At 54.4% G+C, this 27,294-nt stretch overlaps 1 protein-coding gene across 7 annotated transcripts in view; it reads left to right on the top strand.

Annotated features, from left to right (window-relative positions):
- The window catches only part of TBC1D22A (TBC1 domain family member 22A), a gene marked incomplete at both ends in the record, with an annotated part of 318,925 nt that overhangs the window by 174,655 nt on the left and 116,976 nt on the right, over positions 1 to 27,294 (top strand). For 6 of the 7 annotated variants that reach the window (XM_080706394.1, XM_080706392.1, XM_080706393.1 and 3 more), the window contains 2 exons: positions 9,592 to 9,701; positions 26,494 to 26,569. In XM_080706394.1, the coding sequence (XP_080562520.1) occupies positions 9,592 to 9,701; positions 26,494 to 26,569 (186 nt within the window). The remainder of the gene's footprint in view (positions 1 to 9,591; positions 9,702 to 26,493; positions 26,570 to 27,294) is intronic. The other variant, XM_080706395.1, reaches the window with a different exon arrangement.

Here is a 27,294-nt window from a genome sequence, read left to right as displayed (position 1 = left end):
GGGAAACCAGAACTGAGTGTGGGAACAGGATGAAGCAGCCTGGCTCGGCCCTGGGCGGGAGCTCCCTTAGAGAACCGATCTGACCCATCTATCACCCAGTACTTAAAAAAAAGGGAGAAAAATCCTCATTTCAGAGGTCAGATTCCAACAGGGTCCAAGTACAGTGTAATTGCACTCACATAAAAGATGGGCAAGACCTCGGTGGAAAAAAGGTGGCATCAAATCATACTAATGGGTATCCTGTGTGCTTTGAATGATCGATTTGTGACTAATTCTGCCTTTAATTTAGTATTTTGAGTTACCCATGCTTTCTTTTGTGACTGTGAAGTTCAGATCACTTTGTCTCACAGCTTGGGGGATTTTGCCATGTCCCGGAGACCTCTGGCCCCAGGGCACCCTCTCGGGAAAGCCAGGGAGCCCTTGTGCCATGGTGATTTGGGTAGCATTCTCCTGTCGCCTGTCCAGTTTGTTGGCTCTGTGGAGTGGCCACCAATTCCTGCGCCTTCCTGGTTCCCGTGAACTCCCTACTCGCTGTCCAGGAAGACAGTGCCCTGGCAGGCTTACCCCCAAGGGCAGGCAAGTGTCTGTCTGCGCGGTGCCTCCCTGGGTCAGTGGTGGTGTTCTGCTGGTTTATAGGGACAGGTTGGACCATGCTGCTGGCCCAGGCTTCACTGTGGCCAGCTGTGAGGCTGCTGGTTCATGCAGGCTCTTGTGCGCCCAGCTTCTCCAGGTGTGTGCCATAGGGCATGATCAGACAGCAGGCAGAGCTGCCAGTAGGTGAGGTGTCTGCCCCTTGGGGGACTTTGTTTGTGGGGTTCTCCTCAGCGGTGCCTTCTCATGTGGTGGGGCCTCCCCAGCTACTGGTGACCCACAGAGTCCGCTGCAGCACGAGGAAGGGGAGGGCCCATGTGTCTAAGATAGGCCTATGTGTTCTTTTCAGAAGAACACATTTCTTTTTGTTGGCAAATCAAAAAGCCACCTAGCTGATTAAATTATTCCAAATAGAGGTTATGGTTTAAGCTGAAAGGAAGCGGTGCTATTTTGCTTTGGCTTTGTGCTATAACAGGCAGAGTGTCCAGTTTTTGTTTTGATGGAATAGCTGCATCCTTCCTGGGAACATATTCCATCCGGTTGGTATAGTTACAATGCGCGCAGTTTTTCCTTCATTTTTCTGGTCCGTTTGCTGGATGTAATAGAGAGGTCTGGGTGGTTTGAGATGTATCAGTTCCTACGGATGGACATCGGCGGCACCATGAGGCCGTGGGAATCTAGCCCAGGGGCTGTGTTGCCGGCCTGGCTCTGGGCAGAGCCAGAAGGGGCCATGGGCATTCTTTCTCAACCTCATCACCGTCCTGTGCATGAAGCACTGGCCTGGGCAAAGGGCACTCCCTGCTGCCTGCAGATGCTACGAGAGGCGCCCCAGAGGTGCAGTGGCACCAAAACATGAGCAGAATTCTGGAGGCGATGTGCCTGAGGGATTTATTAAAGACCAAGACCCTGGAGGGAGGGCCTTCTGCGTTGCTGTACCTGGCTGGGCCATGTGAGCTGGCCGCGTGTGTTTAGAGCGCAGTTCTTCCTGCCACCCACGGCTCCCACTCGCCCGAGCCATGCGGCAGCGCTCCCCGCCGGCAGCGGCCCTGCTCCCTTGTCTCCTCACAGTGCCATTCGTGCTGAAGTGTTGGGTGCCTCTTTTATGCTAACGTATATCTCATGGTTGGGTCAGGGGACACCAAACCAGACCATGAGCCCAGGGATGTTTTCTCCTGGGTCCCCAAGGCCCCCGTCTTGGCCCCTGCTGCACCATATGGGGCCAGCAGGACTCTGGATTTGAAGGACTTTGACGTGATTTTGAACTGTGTTTCTTAAGGTGCACATGTCTCCTTAGCAGCGCGCGGTGTTTTGAATGGTACTTGTGGTCCAGAGGTCTTTTCCTGTTCCTTATATCAGTAGAGGACAGTTTAAAGTTGGACGTCTTGGCCATTGTATTGGTGAACTCGTGAGTCCTCTTGTGTTGAATTGGTTTGATGTAATAACGACACTGCCATTGTTCTGTGATTTTAACCTTCTTAGGGTATTGTCTCCCTTTTCATTTGGCCTTCCTAGTTATGTTTCTTATTGGAAAATAACTCTTTGTGGACTTACTGACATCAGTCCTTGGCCCATAACAAGCTAAAGCTGTTCTTCCTGTTTTAATTTTTTTACCTGCAACTACTTGGACACTCTGATGCGATGTGTGGAGCGGTCCTCCTCCGTCCTGGCTCCAGCCTGGAGCGCTCCTCCTGACTCCCGCAGCCCGTGTGTGTGCTCGCCTGGCGAGGCCTCCGAGTGGCTCTGCGTTCTCATGTCCTCAGAGGACGAGAGCTGCCTTCACGCACACCCTTGGTGAAGTGTTGCTGCTGGGGGTGAGTGTCTCTTCCCGGGGCGGCTGTTTGAGTCGCTTGGAGCGAGCAGAGCTTCCTTTTGGACTTTCTTTCTTTTTGGCTCCATTATTCTGATCTGAATGACAATGTTTTGCTGATTGATTTAAAGACCTGCTTATCCACGGAGCGATTATTTTTTACTTAATTAGATAAAGAGAATGAATCAATGTAATGGATTGATTAATGATCAGTGTGTGTTTCCAGGTTATCATGTCTCAAGAAAGTGTATTCTATACGCCGTTGGCCTTCTGAAAGGCTGGTGTCCCTGCAGAATCTCCTTGTTGGAAATACAGTGCCACAAAGGAGTGCTGAGCCCAAAGTCCTGGACGCCTTTCCTCATTAAGCAATAGCGGGAAGCCGGGCGTGGTGGGCACACTTGTCATCCCAGCATTTGGGAGGCTGAGATCGGAGGATCATGGTTTGCGGCCAGCCTCAGCTACTTAGTGAGGCCCTCCACAACTCAGTGAGACCCTGTTTTCAAATAAAAAATAAAAAATAGGGCTGGGGTGTAGCTTGGAGGTAGAATGCCCCTGGGTTCAATCCCCAGTAACACACACACACACACACACACACACACACACACACCACACACAAAAGAAAAAAGAGAAGAAAAAACAGCTACAGCTTTTAAGGGTTTTACAATAGCAAAACCGTTTTGCTCCTGAGAGCGCGCCACATGTCTTTGTGAGGCGGCCTTCGGGGCGGGAAGTGAGGTGCTGGGGCGGGCTTCCTGCGGCTCCACCGGGTGTCCCTGTGGGGTTCGCGTGGTTGTTAGTTCAGGCACATTAGAGGTGCTGCATTGTCTTAAGTCCACCCATAGTGTGGCTCCTTCTAACCAGAGAACTTGGGATTACTTTTTTCTGTTCTTCGATGCATACCTTGACACGGCTTCTCGGAGTCCAGTTCTAGTTACGTTGGGAGCAGTCCTTTCTCCTAGGCTGTGAGCTCTTTGGAGGAAGCCTGTTTGTTCATTGCGCACACCTCTACTGAGCACCTGCAGTGTGTCAGACACTCAGGTAGGGCGGGGGGCACAGGGGCTGCCTGGAGGTGCTCCTCCTGTCCTGAGGACAGCAGCTGGGGTGGGGACATGTCAGGGTCCAGCTGCCGGCACACGCCATGGAGGCTGTGGGCAGGCCCCACTCTGCCCTCCACAGTGGGCCCCGTGCTACCTGTCCCTGGCACTGCCCGTACCGACTGGGCGATGGCGGTGGACCCCAGCCATATGGGCGATGGCGGAGCAGCCCCATAGCTGGTGCCCTTCCCATGCACAGCCGTCTCCGCACCCCCGTCCGCGCTTGCACGCCATGGGTCTGCTCCCTGCACGTGGCTTCCTGTAGCACCGCCCTGCCGCCCTAAAGTGTGGGTGTCTGCAGGGCACCCTTCTTTGTGGGTCTGGCACCGGTGCCACGTCCTGACCTCAAGAGCTCTCCCTGTTCTGTGGGCCCTGCCCCCACGGCCTCCCTTCTCCTCACTGAGGGCTCCATCCCCGCGTGTGCTCTGTGCCTAGCCCCAGCGCTGCGCTGCGGGGACTCAGGTCTTCACCATCCCTGCCCCCCACGCCCTCCCCACGTGGCAGCTTCCTTGTTCACAGTCGTCCTGTGAGGTGCAGTCAGTGGGTACCGGGCGGCGGAGGGACGGGCCTCCGCTCTCACTCTGCGCATTAAGGGCGCTCCTCCCGTGCCTCCGCTGTCCTCCAGGATGGCGAGGGCGCTCCTCCCGTGCCTCCGCTGTCCTCCTGGATGGCGAGGGCGCTCCTCCCGTGCCTCCGCTGTCCTCCTGGATGGCGAGGGCGCTCCTCCCGTGCCTCCGCTGTCCTCCAGGATGGCGAGGGCGCTCCTCCCGTGCCTCCGCTGTCCTCCAGGATGGCGAGGGCGCTCCTCCCGTGCCTCCGCTGTCCTCCAGGATGGCGAGGGCGCTCCTCCCGTGCCTCCGCTGTCCTCCAGGATGGCGAGGGCGCTCCTCCCGCACCACTTTCTCTTCTTCCCACCCAGTCCCTGCACTTAAAAGCACTGGATTCGTGTTCGTCCAATGACTTGCTTTCTTAATAAATAGCATTTCTACCAGCAAAATCTTCTCACAATATTATCATATTAAAAAGTCAAGGATCCAGTCACATGAAAAGAATGGTATGAGGTTAGAAAAACATTTTGGGGGCAAAAATAACACCGTCACCCACAAGGATGATTAATGATCTGGGACACTGCTTTTATCTGCACTTCTTCAGGCTCAGACCAGGGTTGTTATTTTCCCAGGTGGAATCCGAGACCCGTTTTCTTCACAAGGAGTGGGCGGGCTGCTTCACAGGGCACCGTCCGGGTCCAGCCTGTCTGCCTGCGTGGCACTTTCCTGTGTGGCTGAGATGCTGAGCAGGCTCTGGCAGGGCAGGCCGTGGGAGGAAGTAGGTCCATGCCGCTGGAGAGCCGGCGTGGGCCCTCATCACTGGGGCTGTCTTTGGGGACAGCGGGCCTTGGGCATGGGCTGGCCTGGCTGAGCTTTTGTTCTGGAGTTATTGCCCAAGTGTGTTGACACCCACCCGCTCACCCGGCCACCCAGCAGCCTGCGCTGTGCTGCAGGCGGAGGCCTGAGCGCTCCGCCCAGCTCGGAGCTGGAATCCGCGCCTGTGATTTAGTCTGCAACTTGGAGCTGATCATTACTTGTATTAGAATTCAGCATTCCTACTGCTAAGCCAGCTCCATCATGGCGTTCGTTGTTTTTGCTGAACCGGAGAGTTTTTGTGGATTTATAGGCTGAGGTGTGCCTTGCTTTCACCAGAGCAGGACTCTTTTCTCTGCCTTGGAACCCAAATCTACGTAATTAAGTGCTAAAATCTCCATCACCGGAGTGTCAGGGTTTCAAATTTAAAACTCCCAAGTTGGGGAATGCAAAGATTAGATCCATAGAGCAATTCCAGCCTGCTTATAAAGAGGAGAACATTTTTGATTACCAGCTAAGCTCCTAATTATGTGAAGAGGTTTATTGCAGGGTGTGCGCGGCGTAGGTGATTAGCGTAGTCATAACAACAGCCGCTGGCTCCGTCTCCGGCAGGTGCCGTCCTCCCACCTGTGGCTCTTGTGCTCTGGGCAAGTGTCAGTGCCTGGAATCCCTGCACCGAGGCACACCACTGCCCCGGAGGACCCCCTTCCCCATCACCAGCTCTGCCCTTTAATACCAGAGCGCCTTCTGTTTTCTTGCCCTCCTCCTGATGATCACAAGGAGACGTCCCAGCACTCAGGTCTGCTGGCCATTTCTGATGTGGACTGTCCCTGGAGGTGGGGTCCTGGCTGGGACGATGACAGGAGTGCTGGCAGACACGTGTGTGTGGCCGAGGGTGCTGGGTTTTATTCACCAAATCGTTCTCTGTGGAGTTGAGGCCGCACGAGGCAGATCCAGCCTGTCCCCGTGGCATGTCTAATTTCTTCCTGGGACTTTTGCTTCTTCCTTTGAACCCTGTCATTGCTTCCCTCTCCCCAGCGACTGCTTCCCCGTTCCTTTGTGATCTTAGTGGAGAATCTTTCTTTGTAGCTATGGATGGTGTTATTTCTCTCGTCTGTGTAATGCCTGTTCAGGGAGCCAAGCTTACAGCACTGTTGTTGGCCACAGCTGTGAGTCATCAGTCCTATGGCCACAGGACTTCCTGGTAGCCCCACGGGACTTCCTGGTAGCCCCACGGGACTTCCTGGTTGCCCCACAGGACTTCCTGGTAGTCCCACGGGACTTCCTGGTTGCTCCACAGGACTTCCTGGTAGCTCCACGGGACTCCCTAGTAGCCCCATGGGACTTCCTGGTTGCCCCACAGGACTTCCTGGTTGCCCCACAGGACTTCCTGGTAGTCCCACAGGGATTTTCTGGTTGCCCACAGGACTTCTTGGTTGACCCTCCTGGGACTTCTTGGTTGCCCCCTCCCGGGACTTCCTGGTAGCCCCACGGGGCTCTGGTTTCCTCCCACCTGGACCTTCTTCCTCCTTTCCCCGGGGGGCAGTGCACTTGGTGTGTCATGGTGGTGAGTTGAAGTCCTGGTTATGGGCTTTTTCAAGGACCCATCCCCTCCCCGAGCTCTCTCCCTGGTCCTCCTGGTGGACGGTTAGCAGCTCAGCTTCCGCAGGACGGAAGGAGCTGCACCTGTCATCCTCGCCTGTGGCTCTGTCCTGGCCGTGTTCCCGGGACCTGTCCTTCGGATGGCCTTGCTAGCCGAGGTGTGTCTGCTGCCCACCCTGGACTTGCCCTTCCCAGCCTGGGGCTTCCACAGTGCTCTGGGCCATCCTTCATGCCTTTGCAGTGTGGGCGGCTGCCAACCTGGGCCTGGGCTGGGGATATTTATCTCGTTCTAGCAGGAAGGGCAGTTCCGACTCTCCTGGCGTTTGGAAGACAAATCTGCACGGGCGATCTCTGAGTTAAATGCCATTACTTCATTACATTGACGAGTAACAAATGGTCCATCGTGAGAAATGGCACCCAGAATAGGCTGCTGACATTTCCTTGGATAAAATAATAAGCCAGCCAAACAGACTAAGAAAAATAGGGGCCTCTGCCCATCTCTGGCAGCGTCTGTTTTCTACAGGTGCCTGCTGGAGAGCCCAGAGGCTCTGGAGGCCCCGGGAGGGCTGGCTGCCCTGTTTACCTTTTATTATTTCCGAGGAAACATTCCCGTGCTGGGAAGGCCCTTGAAAGCGAGACGGTGTCGATGGGAAACGTCTCGAAAGAAGCCCTCTGATTATGGTTGCTGATTCAATTTCCTGAGATTGGAAAATGAAATCAGATCCTCTCTGGACGGCGGGACGCTGAATTGATTCTGCGGAAGCCATGCCCCCGTGAGAGCAGGTGTGCTGTGAGAGGCCGCGCCGCGCCCTCTGTCACGTCCTTGGCCTTCCTGGCTTACTCAGTGGGCGCCACAGTGGGCCAGGCCGGGTCTGGGGCCGCTCTGTCCCCTGCCTCCTGTGCTGTCTCGTGGAGCACACTGAGGGGTGCTTGGAGACCTGGTTTCTGTGTGAGAGCCTGGTAAAGATGTCCCCTGCCCCCACGTTGGCAGCTTGAGGAGTTCAGGAGGCAGCACTGGACTGGTGGGGCTTCGTTCAAGGGCACTCAGACCAAACTCTGGGGCAGCAGGGTGCCGTGGCCAGGCACAGTGTGGGACGGGGCCTCGGTGGGCAGAGACTCCAAGCTTGAGGCTCAGCTAGGGCTCCTCTCAGCCCTAGCCCGCTGGGCATCTTGCCATTAGACTCCTGCACCCAAGGAAAGGCCAAGGCGTGACGATGTGTGCCTGCCCCTGGGTGGGTGAACGCGCTGGGTGCGAGTCCAGGGCGCCTTGGGCGACAGCATCCTTTCAGAAGCGAGGAGTACCTGTTCTGGCTTCCTCCCTCTCCACGGGGGCCACTGCAGCATCTAAACACCGCCTTCCTCATAATCGTGAGCTTCTTGACGGCACCCCCTTTCCCAGGCTTTCCTGTGCCTGGGCTCAGGCTGTAGGGTGCCTGTGGCCAGCTTCCCACCTTACCCCATGCAGACAACCCGGGGCTCACCAGCAGAATGCTGGACTTAGTGGTGATGTCACAACGCTGTGAAGATGCTACAGACCCCGAATTGTGTACTTTCAAAAGGTGAATTTTAAGCTGGGCATAGTGGTGCATGCTTATAATCCCAGCATTCAAGAGGCGGAGACAGGAGGATTGTGGTTAGCAGACAGCCTCAGCTGCTTTGAGGCCCTTCACAAAACTCACAAATTAGTAAGACCCTGTTTCAGGGGAAAAAAAAAAAAAAACAGACTAAAAAATAGTGCTGAGTATAGCTTGGAGGTACAGTGCCCCTAAGTTCCATCCATCCCCAGTACAAAAAAGAAAAAAAGGTGAGCTTTATGGTGTATACCAATGTAAAGAGCTCAAAACTCCAGACCAAACCTGAACAAGACCTGTGGTGTGACTGGGAATGTTGGGGCCATTCTTGTCCAGGTCGCTGACAGACACCCTCTCAAGACCAGAGAGATGCGTGCCAGTGAGCTAGGGTTTGGGGGCCATGTTGGAGGTGTGTGCGGGGCTGTCACCATCTGGTCCAGGCCTGCCTCTCAGCTCCCAGCGAGGGCTGCTGCTCTGGGGCCTCCTCCTCCTTGCTCACTTGTCCTCCTTTTTAGATCAAGAACCAGGGGGCTGTGCGCCGGTTCTGTCCTTGGTGTGAGCCACCGGCTGTGCAGGGGACTGGGGGACGCGCGTGTTGAGGACAGTTAGGGGTGCGTGTGAGGTGCGGCTCTGGTCCTTGGAGGGCTGAGGGATGCTCACCATGGCTGCCCACCCAGGTATGCTAAGATGCCAATGGAGCCGGGACACGACTAAGGGAGCGTACGCTTAAAACCCGCGAGAAGTTTTTTTTTTTTTTTTACTGCTGTTAGTACCTATCATGACTTTTCCCCTGCTTAAAATCTTCTGAACATATTCTGGGTTAAAATGCTTCTTTTCTTAAAGAATATTTTTCTTGCTAAGATGCATGCATGTACATTTGCAAATAAGACAAAAGAATTAAAAAATAGGATACATAATTTTTAAACATTTATGAGCATTATGCTGGATGATAATTTCTGTAAGGATCTAAAATTAGTTTGTTCAAGTATCTGATAAGCCATTTCAATTAGGCATCTGTTTTGCATTTTTAAAACTTTTAAGTTATGTTCTCTCATTAGGTTTTTTGTACTTTCAGAAGGAAATTACTGAGTGTACCATTGTCAGTTGTTTCTTTGAAGCACATCTGTGTTACTGCTTCTGGGGTATTTAATCACAGCACAGGAGTACTCACTCTGTAGTTTTAGAAAGTCTAACCTTGAAAACAGGTTTTTAGAGGAATTATTGCCTAATGAATACGTAGCTATATTTGAAGCAGGGTTTTAAAAATCTGATGGGGAAACTGTCAGGTCTCTGTTAGGCATGAGTAATATATTCTAGGTTCTTACCAGAATGTGAAATGCCTGAGAAGCAATAATTTACAATATATTAATTATGTTAATTAACCGGGGAGGATTCAGAATATTAATTACCTGCAACTAATTAGGTATTGAAATGGAGACCATTAGTGGTGAGGTGTTAGTGGGTGAAGGGCAGGTGGGCCTGGGCACGTAGAGCTCTTCATCAGCGCCTGCGGGGGGTGGGTTTATATCCTGTGCTCAGTGGCGCCTTTTCTTTTCCATGCGCAGAGGCGGAGGACGTGGCGGCGGTCGACGTCTCCCGCGTGCCTGCGGAGGTTCTGCGCGACATTGAGGCGGACACCTACTGGTGCATGAGCAAGCTGCTGGACGGCATCCAGGTGAGCAGTGGCCCTTCGACCTGGGCGCACGTGGGCAGGGCGCATCTGCGTCTGCGCAGCCCGCGGCCCTCCAACCTGGGCGCACGTGGGCAGGGGCCCGCGCCCCTCCACGGGCGAGGCGCCTGGTCTGGCGTGCTCTCTGTGGTCCTGGTTCTGGGGATGGGCGTGGAGTCCTGCTGAGGCTTCAGTAGGAGGGTGAGGTGGCATCTGTCCCCTGGGCTCTTGGTCTCCCACCCTGCTGCCTGCAGACTCCAGGCCTCAGCTTGGAGCCTCCGCTCGCACACGTGGGGCAGAGCGCATTGGAGGAGCCCCCGTGCCCTGAGAGGACGCCAGTGTGGGGGGGTGGCACCTGGCCCAGGTGCCAGGTCCTTGGCGCCAGGACTCCGAGTGCTCACGAAGCTGCAGGCGCCCGGCCCCACGAGCAGCGTGGGACCTTCAGGTCCCTTTTGCCACCACATCTTTCTTGGACACCTGTTTGTGCCGGGTGCGGCACTGGGTGCCTGGGAGGTGGCAGAAAGTTAGGTGCTGGACCTGCCCGAGGCACACCCCAGGGGACGGAGGGTAGATAGCTCAGAATAGCAGAGGGGGCGCTGTGCACAGTTCTCAAGGACTCGAGTGAGGGACGAAGGAGCCTCCGGAAGAGGACGCGTCAGGACAGAAGGCTGAATGACCAGACTCCCGAGTCTCCCTGGGAAGCTGTTGTGCAGAGGCCCCACGAGGAGGGCCACGCTGGTCCGTGCTTCCTCCCAGCTAAAGGCAGATGCTTTCATCCCAGCAGCGGGCTGTGCCGCGCCCATCTTGTTCTTCCTGGCTGTTACCACTGCATCCTCAGCGGGGCGCCTTCCTGAGGGGTCTCAGCGCAGCTACTGGGCCTGAAAGGGTCAAATAAAGCTTCCCGATTTAGACTCTGAGGTTTAATTGAAATAAATTAGCCAAACTGGGTCTGCATTGCTTTTGATAGCTGTGGAACGGACAAAGAGAAATTGAATCCCTTTGTGTAATTGAAGACTGGAAACCTCCTGCCTGTCGCGGATCCAGGCGTCCCCGTGACTTATTTTGTCTCTAGTAAAGATAAATGTGCCCACTAGAGACATTCTGGCCCAAGCATCAATTTATCACCTCCCTCCTTTGTTAATATTTTCATATTTTTTTATTTTCTCTCCCAGAACTTACGGCCTTTTCCCCACTCTTAGAAAAGGGATTGAGTCATAACATAAAACTTTATAAATTTCCCGTGTCACTTCTCTGACCGTGAGTGATGGAACTTGTGCCATTTAAACACAGGATTATCTGGCTTGTATTTGTAAATAAGATCAGTGGTACAACGAGATCGATGGCGGCCTTTCATTTTTCACCTGTGCTTCTTGTCTGGCAGCGGGGCTTATTGACAGGGCTGACGGGCGCAGGCACGAAGCTCCTCTCCGTCATGCGTGTATGGTGCGTTGCGGCCTGGCGATGGCTGTCTGTCTGTCTGTCTGTCTGTCTCTCTTGCATTTACAAGAGATTCCAACTGATCCTGGCTCGAGCCACAGGTGAGGGACCCCAGTTTCACCATCCAGGGATTTGACAGCGCACCTCCAGTTCCTGCAGCTGAGACCACTCTGGTGACCCCAGTGGCCCCTCCTGGGAACCGTCGGGCACACCAGGGCTGCTGTCATTTTAGGGTTAGGCTCATGGGAGGGCACGAGCTGGTTTAAAGATCAGGCCCACATAAGCCAGAGCGTCAGCCCTGGACCCGGTGCCTCCCTCCATGTTTCTTGGCTGTTCCCCTCTCTTTGTTCATTTCCAGCTCTGGGACTCACCCACCCCAACTCCATCTTTAGTGCTGTGGGACCATCTTCCTTGGGCACCTGCTCATCCCATGGTTGCCTTGGTCAAAGGCCCTCGGGAAAGCCTTTCTTGATTTCAAGGTCAGACTCTCAGCCTGATTTCCCAGCGTTTTAAAGGCCGAGCTTATTCATCAAGGTGGCCGGGGGTCCACTCTGTGGCAGAGAATTCAGTGGGTCACCGCACCGCACTTAGACACTGGGGCTGTTCCTCTTGGGGAGCGAGAAGGGCCAGAGGACTTCTGGGGCTGTGACAGTGGATGTGGGTGGGGAAGGGGCTGCTGCTCCCGTGAGACCGTGCTTCTTGAAAGTGGCCCTGTGCCTCACGAGACTTGAGGTTACACCTGCGTGCCAGGCGGGTGCCGAGATGGGTGGAGCAGCTCGCCCAAGATTCCACAGCCCGTGTGGGAGCCGCACTTGGAGCCTGTACCCTCTCACCGCGCTGTGGCCTTTCCCAGCTGAAGTAGGTGGAGTGCGGTCCGTCTTGCAGGGAAGGACCGCTCCTTGTCTGTCTTCTTGTCTTTGGTCATCCTGGGTCCCGGCTCACCTTGGCGCCTTAGTTTGAGATTCTGTGTTCCATGAGGTTTCAGGTTGATCCGTTAACCCTGCTGATTTGGCCCGAGTGTGGTGAGTACTGTCTGACAGGTGCTCGGGCCATCAAGAGGACTCTGGCTATGTGGCTGCCCTGGCCTGCCGTTCTAGGAGCCTGGGGCCTGGGGGCTGTGGTGGGAGAGAAGACTGGGTAATAAAGAGGAACCGGAGGATGGCACCTGGGGGGCCACACCCCTGCTGGTGGCTGTCTGGACATACTGAGCGATGGTGAGTAGAAAGCGCTGGAAGCTGGACTCATCAGCGAAAGGAAGGGCGAGGGGCCACACTCGAGGGGTCCTCCGGTGTAGTCAGGGCCATGCCAAGGGGTTAGGCTTCCTGCCCTGGCAGTGACGTCTGCAGACACCCAGGTGCTACCCAGCAACCATGGCAAGAAGGCTCCGCAGCAGACAAGCACAGGCCTTTGTCTCAAAGGCGGCTTCTTCTTCCTCTTCCTCCTCCTCCTCCTCCTCTTCTTCTTCTTCTTCTTCTTCTTCTTCTTCTTCTTCTTCTTCTTCTTCTTCTTCTTCCTTTTCTTCTTCTCCTCCTCCTCCTCCTCCTCCTCCTACTCCTCCTCCTCCTCCTCCTCCTCCTTCTCTTCTTCTCTTTCTTCTTCTTCTTTTTGGAAACAGTCTCACTAGGTTGCGGAGAATCTCTCTACATTGCCGAGGCTGGTCTCGAACCTGTAATTCTCTTGTCTCATCCCCCAAGTCCTGGGATTAGAGGTGTTCCATGGCCAGTGGCTCCTTTGCATTCCTAAAAGCTAGGGAAGAAACAAAGACTCTCCCTAAGTGTCTTGGCACTTACCATATTAAAAATTCAAACAGAAAGTTTAGAGCATTGAGTAATATGCTTAGAAGTACTATGTTTAGAACGCTGACAACCCCATTATATGCTATGATTTTCTGATCTCATTTTTATAAATTAATACTTTTCTACAAGAAAAATATTTAGTGATAAGAAAGGCAGTTTTTGAGTTTTGCAAATCTCAATGTGTCACTGAATAGATGGCAGAAGAATTCTCTCGTGTGCTTCTGCCTTTGATTTGTTTTGTTACAGTTTTTTTTGTTTTTTATTTTTTGGCTAAGGCATGTGAAGAAGCCCCAGCCTCACACGGTCATGAAGTTGGGAAAGGAGCGTTCTGACGCCCTCGGGCAGTTGTGGGCCTTTTTCTTCAATCGTATGCACAGCTCAACACATGGTGGTTTTCTAAAGCGCAGCTGCAGTGTGAGATCTGAAACGGTGTCAGGGAGCTTTCTGTCCTCAGTCACATGGAAATATGTTGACTGCGCATTCCTCTGTGAATGGAGCTCTTAGCCGGGCGTGGTGGTGCACCCCTGTGATCCCAGTTTTGGAAGGCCGAGACGGGATGATGGCAAGTTTGTGGCCAGTCTCAGCAACTTTGCAAGGCCTGTTTCAAAATAAGAACGAAATAGGGCTGGGGCTGTAGCCCAGAGATAGAATGCTTCTGGGTTTGATTCCCAACAAAACATACACACACACACACACACACACACACACACACACACACCACACACACACACACACACACACCACACACCACACACACACACACACCACACACACACCACACACACACACACACACACACACACACACACACACACACTGCTCAGGAAAATCGCACATTGACCATTTGTAATGTATGGGATGGCAGAGGCAGGCCGATCTCCTCAGTATTGATGTGTTCAATATAAAAATGTTTTATTGATTATAGAATATCAAAAAATCATACTTTCTAGCATTACTATCAACTCATAAATACCCCGAAACCCCCAAGCCAGGCTGGTGAATGAAAGTCTTACAAAATCAGGTTCTCACTTGAGTGCTCCAGCATCATAACTGACAGCAGTTACTGACCGCTGTTTCCTTGGGCAGCAGTGGGGTTCATTTTTGGGGACAATATGCTGGACACTCAAGTTCCAGCAGCTTGTCGCTCAGGTATTCTTTCAAGTAGAAATGACATTTCTCAGGGGAGGTGTGGAGTTTGACTCATGACTAAAGCCCCCGCGACCAGGACTTTTCTCAGGTGGGGCCATTGCTTTGTGGGCAGTGAAGGGCTTTACGCAGCGTTCTGTTATACCAAATATGGGAAAGAAGGCGTCTCCAGGAGGTCTGGCTTCTTGTAGTAATTCAGTTGCTGCCTGGTCAAGGGCGTCCCACGTGAAGCCGCCTTTCGTCCCAGGCTGTGGCGTGTGGCGTGTTTGCTGGCGCTGCCTGGACTCCCGTTGTGCCCACGGTTTCACTCACACCGCTCCTGTGCCCTCGGTACAGGTGCCCGCGGTGTGAGCGCCCCAGCGTAGCTGTGAAAGCAGTTTGGATCTCACGCAGCACTGAGGCGGCCGCAGGGGGCTGGCTTGTGAGGGCTTCTCCCTGAGATTGCTCAGCCTGGGCTCGAGGGCTTCCCATGGGAGCAGCTGGAGGATGAGCTCGGGGAGCACGGAGCAGGCGGAGGAGTGCACCAGGAGAAGGCAAGGCTGCGCTGCCCGGGAGCGCAGGGGCCAGGGCATGGATTCGCTGACAGGATCAGGGGTAAGGAATAGTTCGACATCAAGAACAAGACTGGAAATTTTAAAAAGAATTGAACAGAACTCTGGCAAGCAGAATTATAGTCCTTGAAACTGACATCTCATTAGACACAGCAGAAGAGAAAATTAGTAATGTGGAACATACTTCTGGGCACACTACTGAGGAGGCAGGCAAGAGAGATACTGAAAATAAAGCAGAGGCTGAGACATGAAAGCGTGAATGGAAAGAAGTAGATCTTGAAAGAGAAAATGTGCTGGAGAGAAGCTGGTGGCTATAGATTATAGCTGAGAACTTTAAGATGTCCTTACTTGTGTTCAGTAAAGTAAGTCTCAAGAGAGATGTACCCAAACAAACAGAGACATGAGTGGAGTTACTGCCTAGGAAAGGTGAGGGCCTCAGAGGAGGCAGGCCAGCGCTCCACCAGCAGAACCCTGTGCCGGCGGGAGTTGGAAACCAGCCGCGGCCAGAACAGTGGAGCCGGAGAAAGCCGAGCAGTGTGCTTGAGTTCTGGAGACGCCACTGTCCAGCCAGGTCAGGTTGAGAAACACAAGCCAGCGAACGCTCCCTGGATGCTGGGGTCAGGGGGTGCGGCAGGTCGGCCGCCTGCCACGCTGGGCAAGAGCCCAGCGGTTCCTACAGTGTCCAGGAGTCACCACTGGGCAGAAACAGGCTCAGGCCTGGTGATGCGTGGTAACCACCAGGGGAGATGTAACCAGAAGGTTCCACCTGGACAGCGCGTCTGTGTCCACATACATAAGTATGCAGAGAGGGAGAGAGAGAGGGGAGAGGGAAACGGGGCAGGGTCACCTGAGGCGTAGGCAGCACTGGAGCTCCCCCAGGACTCCTGATCACATGGCTAGCTTCCTCTCCACCACCCAGCTCCAATTCTGTGGTGAGAATGTTGCATGCTGGGATTTGGACCCACACAGTTGGGTGCCTGCTTTCCTGCCTGTCAGTAATTAATTGGTCAAGCCGAGAAGAACTGGTAAGATTTGGAACATTTGTACAGCAGAGTTAGTAGGTGTGGGCCAATGGACAGACTGGAGAGCCCCGGATCCAGCACACAGGGCGCGGTCCCTCTCTTCTCACACACACAGGACATGAATGGGAAGGGCTGCGCCTACTGCTGCAGAGGGGCCGCTGTGCAGGCTGTGGTGTGAGTGGGGATCACAGGGTGGAGAGCAGCCTTCTGGACTACGCTGAGGCCCGGGGTCTGGTCCCGCCCAGGTGGCACAGGCTGAGCTCCGTGTGGCGGGGACACTGGGTTGGCAGTTGGCAGCTCTGATCATGGCTCCGGGTACTCACAGTGTGTTTCCAGGGGCGATTCAGCAAGCCCTTTTCACTCCCATATGGTGTGCAGAAAAGGAGCAGCAGCCATATTTCTAGGTTGTGCTCTTGCAGGAGGGACTCATTTCACAAAAGGATGCTGGCAGGCGCTGCGGGCTGGCCTGAGCAAGGCGGGAGGTGCTTGTCACCGCCCGAGGCAGCTGTGTCTGGGTCAGGGAAGGAGGTCCTCCAGGGCCCCAGCAAGCCTGAACTAGGAGCAGTGGGCAGGCATGGCGGGCCAGGTGCCGGAGAGGGCAGCACGCATCTCAGTCAGCCCCGCCAAGCGCACGCCTCTCGTGGGGGAGGTGGGGGTGCCTGGCTGCCTCCCTGGGCTTGCTGGGTAGTGCCTGGTACTTCTTGGTGGCCGCCATGGCTAGGAACATGCCACTGGCATTTGGTTGGCAGAGTCCAGAGGCACACAGACTGTCCTGCCCAGGGAAGCATCTCGAGAGAACAGGGTGTAGGAAGAATGCTGGGCTTTGGTCTGCGGACCCGGCCCACGTGTTTCCACCCGTGTGCCCCTGTTCACGGGCGCAGTTGGAACGGTTCTGTCTGGAGAAGTGAGTGAGGTGGTAGGAACGTCGTTGGATAGGTTCTTGGACCCACGGCGGACCTCGTGGCCCATGGCTTCTGCGGTGCCCGGGTAACCGGGGACGGGCAGGCTGTGGGCCGAGGTGGGGGTGGTGGCCGGCTCCATCCTGAGTCTTCCCAAGCCGCAGCGTTTAAGCACAGGATGAGTCATCATGCCAGGGACAGCGTTTCTGGGTTCCTCCTCAGCTGTGGGTAGCTCGGATTGTAACTGCCTCTTGAAGTTCGGGAAGTCCAATTTGGAGAAATGACTCACTCACTCCCGTCCTTCCCGTCCTTCACGGCTGGACTTCCCGCCCACTTCTCCAGTGTCCTCGGCCCTGTGAGCACAGCGTGTGCGGGCCGGCTGTGCGTGGGTGCTGGGGCTGCCGCTCCCTGGAGGCCACCTGGAGTGCAAGGCGCAGCCTTCCGGGCTCCCCACCATCTGCCAGAGCAGACCGGCTCCCAGGGCCTGCAGGAGAAGGTCCGTGTTTTTCTCCTCAGGCGCTCTGCGACGGTTCCAGCCAGAGCTTTAGTGGTTAAAAATAACTCAGCGGGCCAGTCTGTCTTTCACGGGCTTCAACAACTGCGTCTTTTAAATGCTGCTTGTATTAATAGCTACCTTGTGGGGATGACTTTTGGCATAGATCACAGAAGTACACTTGGGCCAGTGCCTTTGCTTGAATATTTCTCTAAAAAGTATTGCACTGAGGCCAGAGGAGGTGCACACCCTGTGATCTCAGTGCTTGGGAGGCGGAGGCAGGGGGATTGCAGGTTCAAGGCCAGCCTCAGCAACCTAGCGAGACCTTCAGCTTAGTGAGACTGTCTGAATAAAAAGTAAAAAGGTCTAGGCATGTAGCTCGGAGGTAGGATGCCCCTGGGTTCCATCTCCAGCACCACGAGAAAAATAAAAAATAATAAAAAGGGATTGCATTAGGGCAAGCCTGCTGAGGCTGGGCTTGACTGTGGGTTTTCCGGGGGTCTGGGGACCCCCACCTGGGGTCTCGAGGTGGGTCTGCTGGGAGTTCCGGGCTGGCGGGGGCTATCAGGGATTTTGCCTGTCTTCGTTTCTCCGACAACACTTGGGCTGGGCTCTCTGTTAGCCATTATTTTCTGAGTTACGGCTTCCATATTTGCCTACCCTGAAGTCGCACTGTTACTCTCAGATTCGTTACTTAGCCAGACAGCTTCTTTGAGCAGCAAAGAACCGTCGCCTTTCATAATTAGCCATTTACATTTCTTTTCCTTGGGGAAGAATCACTCAGTCTCAGGGCTGGTTGGTGGCCTGCAGTGGGTCTGTAATCCTGGGACTTGGCGGGGAGGATGCCGGGAAGGCCGGCCCTGCAAGGGCTGGAGTGAGGAGACACCGCCCAGGACAGGCGCTACTGAGCCTGCACCCTGAAGAAGCGCCTGCTCTCAAAGCCGATGCTCACAGGGACAGCGGACGGCAGATCCAGGAGTGAGCTCAGACAGCCGCGTCCCAGGACGCCTTCTGCCTCCTCTGCCACCCAGCCCAGAGGCAGGACAAAGACGGGTGGTGCCGCTCAGGAAGGAGGCAGGGAGCAGCTCGCCCTCAGCTTGATGTCTGTGTGCACCTGCGAGGGGAACAGTGTTCACCCAGGAGGGCAGGAGCCCCGGCGCGGGGAGCTGCGGGCATGGGTGAGGGCGGATGCAGCCCCGCGCCCACCTCCACACGGCGATGGCACGCCTGCCCCGGTGCCTGGTGAGGCCGCTCTGTGTGTGTGGAAGAGTCCACAGGGTTCTGATTTTAGAGCCCTGCTTGATAAAATTCAGGGTTCTTGGCAACATTTTAGAAAGGTTTATTAAACAGACAAGAATGTGTTAGTTACTGGGCTGCAAAAGAAGATTCATTAAGAATGAGTCATTGAGCAGCAAGCAATTTAAAAGGGAAAGTTAAAAAATTAATTTAAAATAGCATCAAAAAACATAAAAAGTCCATGTTGTTGCCCGAATGAATAGTTCGTTCTCTTTAATTACCGAGGTCCCATTCCTGAATATATCACAGTTTGTGTGTTCACCCTCCGGGTGCTGGGAGCCCAGTGCTTCCAGTCTCTGGCTGTTAGGAACACTGGCCCCGTGGACGTGCACATGCACACCTTCCTGGGAACACGTTCCGTGACTCTCGAGTCCTCATGTGGAGGGGCTGGCTGGGCTTGGGGACAGTAGGCTGTGTAGTGCTGATAAGAAAGAGCGGCTCTGTCAGCGAAGCGCATGTATCATGCTACGCTCGTCCTCCGTGTACGTGAGTGTGTACCAGTGCCGGCCGGCCCAAGTCAGGACGGGCCTCGCCCATGCGCCTTGGGGTCCTCGTGTTCGCGGCATGGTCAGCCTGTGTCCACGACTTACATTCTGAGAAGATTTTCTCTCCGTTTGCGGTACGTCAGTGTATTTTCTTGACAGTGGCTTCTGATAAGCAGAAAATCTTGGGTTTAATGAAATCCAACTTATTTATTTCCCTTGTGGGAATGGTTTTCTGCATCCTGACCACAAGTCCTTTGTCTGCGCTCTAGAAGCTGAGGTATTGTCCTGTGCTGTTCTTGTCGGGTCTTTATAATCTTGGCCCCGGCTTACTCCTGGCTGGGCTGACTCTCACGGTGGTGTGAGGAAGGCAGGGGCGCATTCTTGTCCGTGTAGTCTTTGCTCCTTTAGAATTGTACTGAATACCTTTGGTCTTTTGCATTTTTATGTAATGTTTTTGTTAGCCTGCCATTTCCTACAAAAAGCCATCCTTATTTCGTTAATGTAGCGAAGGGCATTGATTAATTTTTTAATGTTAAGTCAGCTTGCATTCCTGAGATAAACTCTACTTTGTCCTGCGATAAGCCCCGCATTTTCACAAGACAATAACCATTTTATGTATTTCTGGATTCTCTTTGATTATGTATGTATGTGTTATATACTACAGTATACATATATCAACTATGTATTATATATAATTATTCTGTACACACACACACACACACACACACACACACACACACACAGTGGGGTTGAAGCCAGGACTCACACATGCTACGCAAGTGCTCTGCACTGAGCTACATCCCCAGCCTTTATTTATGTTTCTTTCTTTCTTTCTTTCTTTCTTTCTTTCTTTCTTTCTTTTTTTTTTTTGTGGTACTGGGGTTCCTGGAAGCCCTTCTACCTCCGGGCTATACTCCCAGACTTATTTTTACATTTTTATTTGGAAACAGGGTCTCCTAATATTTCTTTTGTTTTGAGACAGGATCTAGCTGGCTGGCTTGGAGTCTGCTACCCTCCTGCCTCAAACTTCTGAATCGTTCATGCACCCAACTTGATAGTATATTTTTAATGATTTTCATGTCTGTTCAGGAGGAATGTGGTTTGTTTTTTTTTTTTTTTTTTTTTTTTGGTGGTACTGGGGATGGAACCCAGGGGCCTTCTACCTTCACGCTACACTCCCAGACCTATTTTATATTTTTATTTGGAAACAGGGTCTCTTAAACTAGCGCGGCTGGCTTCGCACCTGCACGATCCTCCTGTCTCCGCCTCCCGAGCGCGGGGATGACAAGCGTGCCCGCCACACTCGGCGGAATGTTGGTCTTTATTCTTCTCTTTTGCTAATGTCTTTTTCTCTTTGGTGTTAGGAAAACGGTGGCTTCATAAAATGCTTCTGTAATTTCTGAAAGTCTGTGTAAGGTTAGTGTTATTTTTCCTTGAGTGTTAGATAGAATTCAATCCTGAAGCTATTTTGGCCCAGAATTTTTTTTGTGTGAGAAAATATAAATTCCATTTCTGTCCTGTTTAGGGCTATCTAGATTTTCCATTTTCTCCCTTGTCAGTTTGAAATTGTCTTTCTTTTGAAGAATGTGGCCATCTAAACAGGTCTGATTTATTGATGGATTGCTCTTCACTGTATTTTTAAATTATTCTTCTGAAACCGATAGAAACTTGGTATAATGAAGTCTCTCATTGGCAGCTGCCTCCAGGCTTGTCTTGGCACCTTCGCACGGCCCGCCTTGGAGAACGTTCCACGGGGCCTTGCGAGGATGTCCTGCCTTCTGTGGGAAGGCCGTGGCTGTCAGGTTGGCCTGGTTGGAGGTGGCATCCCAGCCTTCTCTCCCGCACTGATTGCCGTCTACTTTCTCTTTGTCAGTCACTGAGCGAGGACTTTTGGACTTCTCAACTGCGGTTATTGATATGCCTCTTCATTCTTTTAGTTTTGTCTGGATCGCATCACATCATCTGAATCGAGGTCGCTGGGCCGGCAGAGGGAGGGTTATTGTGTTGTGCCGAAGAGTCTGTATGCGCATGTGTTGATGTGATACCTCTTCCCTGGTCCCACGCGGAGCCCAGCCTGTGTGAGGGTGGCCACGCCTGTCCATCTCCCTGTTGGGGCTCTGGGTGTGTCCTTTCCATCTTTTTGCTCCTAATCTGCTTGTGTCTTGTTTAATGAGCATTTCTTACAGGAAGTTCTTATTTCCTGCATGCGTCCAGTGTGATCGTGTGTACGCTTTGAGTTTATGTTGCCATTTTGTTGCTCACTTTATCTTGGTTTCATCTTTTCTTATTTCTACTTCTTCTCTAGGAGTTGAATATTTAAAAAAAAAAATTAACCGACCTCTTGCTAAGAGCAGTTTTAGGTTACAGAAGAAGCGAGCCAAAGTTGGAGCTCCCGTGCCGCCCTCCGTCCCCCTCGCTCACGGAGGACTCTCATTAGCACGCGCCCTGTGTGTGATCGATGAGTCTGTGCCGATACATCATTACTGACTCGCGCACACAGCTTCCTTAGGGTCACTTTGGTGTCCTACGTCCTGTGGAGTTTGACAAATGTCTGATGACACGTGTCCACTCTGATAGTGTCACTCAGAGTAGTCTCACGACATAAAACTCCCCTGCGTGCCATCTGTTCATCCCCTCCCTTTCTCCCTCCACCCGACCCCCATCACCCACGGGTCTTTGCCGTCTCCGTGGTCGCATCTTTTCCAGAACGTTCTGCAGTTGAGTCATGAAGCGTGCAGCCCTTGCCGAGCAGCCCCTCACTCACTCTCTTTTGTTGGCACTCTGATGTGTCGGCGGTCTCTCCTCCTCCCCGCGGTTGCTTTGGTCCAGAGGACCTGCTCGTGCTGTGCCGTGGTGCCGCCTTCTGCTCTGTGTGTGGATGGTCCTCTTCCCACCGTGCCATGACCAGTCCCAGCCACGGGACGTTGGTTCGTACTTGGCGTGGACGCCGTCACGCTTGCTGAGTACCTGAGTGCCTCTGTGTGGAGCATCCTCTCTCCATTTTAGAGATGAGGAAGCAGGAGGGCAGGGAAAGGAGGCGAGCAGGTAGGAGGCCAGGGTGGGGCAGGCCCCGCGGCCCCAGGCCCGGGAGGCAGGCTGCAGGCCCGGCTTTAGCCTCCCCCTTCCTCCTCCTCTCAGAGGCCGTAATGAAGACATCCAGGGTATCGCTGGGCCAGCGTGTCTAAGCTTGGAGGGACAGCTAATGTGATAGATGGCATAATCAGGATTCAGAATGAGTGCAGCTGCCCGGAATGCCAGCTGAGAGCCAATCCAACGCACAGGCTCATAGGAATAAATGTAAAGTCCTACATCGGAGTTAAACCCAGCGGCACAGGCTCGAGGAAGCGGGGACTGTGGTGCCTGTCCGCGGTGCGACCCTCTTGTCATTACTGCATCTAGAGTAGGGCCGCGGTCTCTTCACGGATGACCCCAGCCTCTGTGGTCCTCTTCTGTTATTTCTAAGCCAGCAGCAGGAAACATCTTTTCAGATGCAGATCCCGTAACCAAGCCCCATCCTTCTCCCCGGACAGCTCTGAGGGCTCTCCCCAGTTGCCTTCTGAGTGGCCCTCCAGCCTCCGAGTGGCCCTCTGGTGGCCTGGCCTCCATCCCTGGCTCACTCCCGGCGTCCTGCCGCCTTTCTTCCTGCCAGTTACACTCAGAACCAGAACTACCCTCCCATCTCAGCCTCGGCCTCGCGTCCCAGTGTTCTTCCGGGTCAGGCCCTGTTCCGCACCGTGTGGCCAGGTGGCCGGGTCACAGTTTGCCTGCAGGAAGGGTGTGAAGAGCATTGGCTCACTCCAGACTGCCCTCTCTGCCTGTCTTCTCCCGTCTGCGCCAGGGCGCCCCAAGACCCACCCTGGGGCTGGCGGCTCAGGAGCACAGCCGGCCTCTCACTGTGATTCATTATAAGAGCAGGGTGCACAGGGTGATCAGCCAGGGGCAGCCTCTGCGGTCCCCTGTGACCCTGCGTGGGGAGTCACACAGGACACACGTGTGTCAACATGCAGGCAGTTGACCTGCTCCAGAGCCCAGACTCCCAGCAGGGAGGGCAGCAGGTACTCAGCTTTAGGGCCAGTAAGCCGCCCTCTATTGGGGAAAGGTGGGAGCCCCTGCCCCAGGCTCCCAGCAGGGACAGACCTCACACGGCCTCAGCCCCGGCCTGGCCTTTGCTGGCCTAACTTTCTTGAGCCACAGTGATTCTCAGGCATTAACTCTCTGGCTCACAGAAGCAAGAGTTGATTGAACAGCCGAGAGCAGTCATCATCAGTATGGCTCTGGCTTACGCTGGCTTGGAGGACCAGTTGCATTAACTGGATTGTTGCACGGATGGGTGAAGATTGCAGGCGGCATGGTTGTCCTTCATGGATCTCTGCACGGTCAGGGCCCAGGGGTGCTAGGTCCAGGGCTGTGGGGCTCGTGGCCCTGAGGGCACTCCAGAGTGGCAGCTTGGAAGCGCTGAGGGAGAGGGAGACCTCGGGCTGCAGTTTGCTAAAAGGACTTTCTGAATTGTGTTGGAGGCAGGTCAGGCCTGCTTGGAAGGCAAATTCGGTTTCTGCATAGAAAAGAAAGTTTGTCTGGGAAGGGGTGCACAGGCTGTGGGGAGGGGGCTCCGGGCCAGCTGGGAAAGCCTTTAGCAGCGGTGTGCCCTGGGAGCCGCCAGGGCAAGCAGGGGCATCTGTGGGCCTTTCCAGAGGAGCTGATGGCCTGCCTTCATCGCTGTCCTCAAAATGCTCCTACAGAAAGTTTAGTTCTTCCTCAGAGCAGAGCGGTGCTGCCTGCCACGGCTAGGGCGATGCTGCAGCCCAGCCGGTGCGTGAAGAGCTGGGGTCCTCGCGGCCCGTCCTGCCCGGCTGACCTCGCCGCTGTAAGGCCACCCGGACCGTACTGCCTTCCCTCGAACCCATATGCTTCGGAAACTGCATCCTTTTTTAAAGACCCCAAATAAAGACCTCAATTTGCGAGGCTGCGCCTGCTTGCTTTTTGCGCGGGGAGCACCATTAGTGATGCCGTTGGTGGTTCTGTAAGGGCGCAGCTCCTGCTTCATGCCCGTGTTGCTGCCCCAGTGTTCACACAGGTGTTTGTGGCTGTTTGCCCGCACCAGGTGTGAGGTGGCCTCCCCAGTTGGGGACTGGAGGACTGTCGTGCCATTGCCATGTCCCCAGGGCGGGCTCCTCTCCCCTGGCTCCCTCCAATGCTTGGCTTTGGAAGCCGTGTGGCGCGCCCCTGAGGGTGCCGGGGACGCCCGTACAGGGGGCCCTCCCAGGACCCCCCTGGGATGCTGCGCTCCAGTCCTGGGCTTGTGTGTGTCTGGCTCGCCTCCCTCCCTTTCCTGCCTGGGCTCTGGATACCGGCGGCTCTAGGGCTGCTCACGCTCACTTGCCCGTGGAGCTGCACTGTCCTGTTATCCGTGCCCGTAGACACGGTGCCTACAGATTCGGTGCCCGCAGACACTGTGCCTGGAGCGTGCGCTGGCCGCGCGTTGTCTGCAAAGCCCCAGGCCTCTGCTTGCTGTAATTGAGCACTTGCCCTGTGGGGCCTGGTGAGCCATAGCTGCCTGTGCCCAGCACCTCTGTCCAGTCCTCGGCCCCTTGCTGCGGCTGAGGTCAGAGCCGACTCCCCTCGCAGGCCTGCGCACTTCTCCGAGTCCCTGGGAGCCCCACCACGCCGCTGCAGGGGAGGTGGCGGGGCTGGTCAGGCCCGAGGCCCCTCTGCTCAACAGAGGGTTCAGAGCTGGAGCCCAGGCTGCACCAGAAACCTGGGCTCAATGTCAGCGTCGTCTGGGCTCCTGGTTTTCTTCTTTTTATCTCTTAGTGGGTCTTAGAGGCTCCAATAAAGCACCTTCTTTAAATGTCTGATATTAGTTTTTTATTGCTGTTATAGCAAATGACTATAGACGTGGCAGTTTAAAAGAACATGGATTTATCGCCTCAGTTCTGGGGGTCAGAAGTCTTCTATGGGCTTGCGGGGCCTGGATCCAAGTGTCGGCAGGGCTGTGCTCTCTCTGGGGCCCAGAGGAGGGGGCCTTCCTTGCCTCCCCAGCTGCCAGGGGCCCCACGTTGCTGGTGTCTTGGCACCTCCTTGTCTTCAGAGGCGGTGGTGGAGGTCCAGTCCTCTCACGGGGTGGCACGTACCACTGGCTCCCCTGCCTCCCTCTGCTAGTGAGGACGCTGTGATCCCAGCACCCGATGACCAGGAGGCCGTCCTCCCTGTCAGCTGGTTAGTGGCCTCAGCTCCCTGAACTGGGATGTACCCACAGGTCCCAGGGGTAGATCAGGACCCAGGCTCTTTGGTGTGGTTCTTACTCTGTGTCCACCGGCGGGACAGGTTCCTGCTGAGTCCCATCGGAACCGCTTTCTGAATGTGAGCCCTGAGCCCTGAGGTGCCATTGGCAGTCCCCGGGGACACCCTGCCCTTCCAGACTAGAGCTGTGTCCCTGTGTTTATGCTGTGGATGGTGGGGTGCCGTGGGGCCCACATCACTCTCCTAGGTGACCGCCGTGGTATCGGGGCTGCCGTTTCCTGCCACCCCGCTGCAGCTTGAACCCCCTCCGCGCGCACCTGCAGCGCGTCCTTGGCGCCTCAGAGCAGTCCTGGAAGGCAGGATGTTACTCAGTGGACAGCTCAGAGGCTCCCAGCCTTCTTTGGCTCACTGATCCAGAAAAAATCATTATTCTTCCCCCCACCCCCAGAAACCTGTCTGTTTTAAGTGAATAAACAGAAAGACGCAGCATCACATTTGAGTTCTTGTATGTGTCTGTCTGTCCTTCAGCTCCTCGGGGGCTGGGGGAAGTGTTGCCCATTTTGGGAACCTGTGGTATAAATAACAAAGAGGCCCCAAGAGCTGATGCTCCCAGTCAAGGCACGCAGCCCCAAAGGCACAGAACGGGCCCCCTCCAGGTCTTTCTGACCTGAGTGCCCCGTCCCTGATGCGTTAGGCTCCCTGTCCCTGGCTCCCGAGCTTCACCTGAGTGTGCCCACTCGTGTCTCTGAGGCGGACATGTTCTTGCACAGTGACTGGTCAGCACTGGGGTCATCAGGAGATGCCGGTGCCTTGGGCGCCGGGCGCTGAGGTGCAGTGTGTCAGCCTCCTTGGCAGGGCCACGCTTGCTGCTCAGGTGCCTGGCACGGCGGTCATCCCAGCACATGGCTGTGCTCAGTGAGCTGGACACGTGGGTGCCCGTTCAGTTTAAATGTGGACATCCAGCCAGGCGTGGTGGACACGCTTGTAATCCCAGTATTCAGGAAGATGAGACAGGAGGATTGGGGTTTGTGGACAGCCTCAGCTACTTAGGCCTTTTGCAACTCCATGAGACCCTGTTTCAAAATAAAGAATAAAAAATAGGACTGGGGGTGTTGCTTGGAGGTAGTGCCTCAAAAAAAAAAAAAAGTAAACACCCTACATTTGTTGAAACACACCAGTAAGCATGCCTAGAGGTGTGCGCCCCCTGCCTGGCCTTGGACCGTAGCTCTCCTCCTCCAGGTGAGGCGTGAGGTGCTACAGACAGGCGCATGCGTGTGCGTATCCCCGTCACTTCAAGGTGAGACTCGGCCGTCGTGAATTTTCTAGGTGGTAAAACCAGTCACTATGGTGAGTTCTTTCAGCTGCTATTTTCCTCTTTGAAAAATGTACTTTGTTTCAAAGGCACGTGACCTGCACTATTGCTTTTCCTCTAGGACAACTACACCTTCGCCCAGCCCGGGATTCAGACGAAAGTGAAGATGCTGGAGGAGCTGGTGAGCCGGATCGACGGTAAGCTGCCTCCTGGGCGCCCCTGAGGGTGGAGGGCAGCCGGCCGCGCAGGGAGCCCGTCTGCCCCTCGTCCGGGGCTGGGCAGGAAGGGGGCGAGCTGCCCCTGCAGGTGGCCCTCGCTCCTGGCTGAGCCAGGATGGCCCTCATCCGGGCCGCAGGGCCGTTGTTTATGGTTGGTGCACATTATATTCCTACCGAAGAGGTTAGAATAATTTCTCCACGGAATCCAATTAATTACCAAGTCTGGAAATAACATCTTCAATACTATAGGAAAATTATAGCATGTGCTCGGGCAATTTTAAATTATGCTTTCATGTTTAAGTGGGGGCTTTGAAAGACTTTTTACCTTCGTCCTGAAAATCATTCCCCCTGCGACGTGCTGACTGTCACATTGCAATAGCAGAGTTTAATTAAGTGAAAGTTGAGAGATAATGCTTGCCCATCCCGGGCACTTCCTCCTGATAGTTTGTTAAATTAATGAACAGAGCATTAACAAAGTGCGGCCAGGCAGAACCAGGCTTATACTTGTGACACCAGCCGGTCAGCGGTGGGCTGTAGAGACAAGACTTGCGGGTCCATAAAGAGTCCCAGGTGAGCCTGGCAAATCAGCTCACCAACGGACAGAGGGAATGGACTGTGTTTAAAACCTGGACGTGGCAGTGCGCCTTCTGAGTACCTGCGGGTTCCCAGGTCTGTCCCTTGCTGTACCTGCCGCAGAAGAAGAC

Source organism: Muscardinus avellanarius (assembly GCF_963383645.1).
Source record: "Muscardinus avellanarius genome assembly, chromosome: 11".
Lineage (NCBI taxonomy): Eukaryota > Metazoa > Chordata > Mammalia > Rodentia > Gliridae > Muscardinus > Muscardinus avellanarius.
The sequence above is the reverse complement of the archived record's forward strand: the minus strand, read 5'-3'. Positions and strand labels throughout refer to the sequence as shown.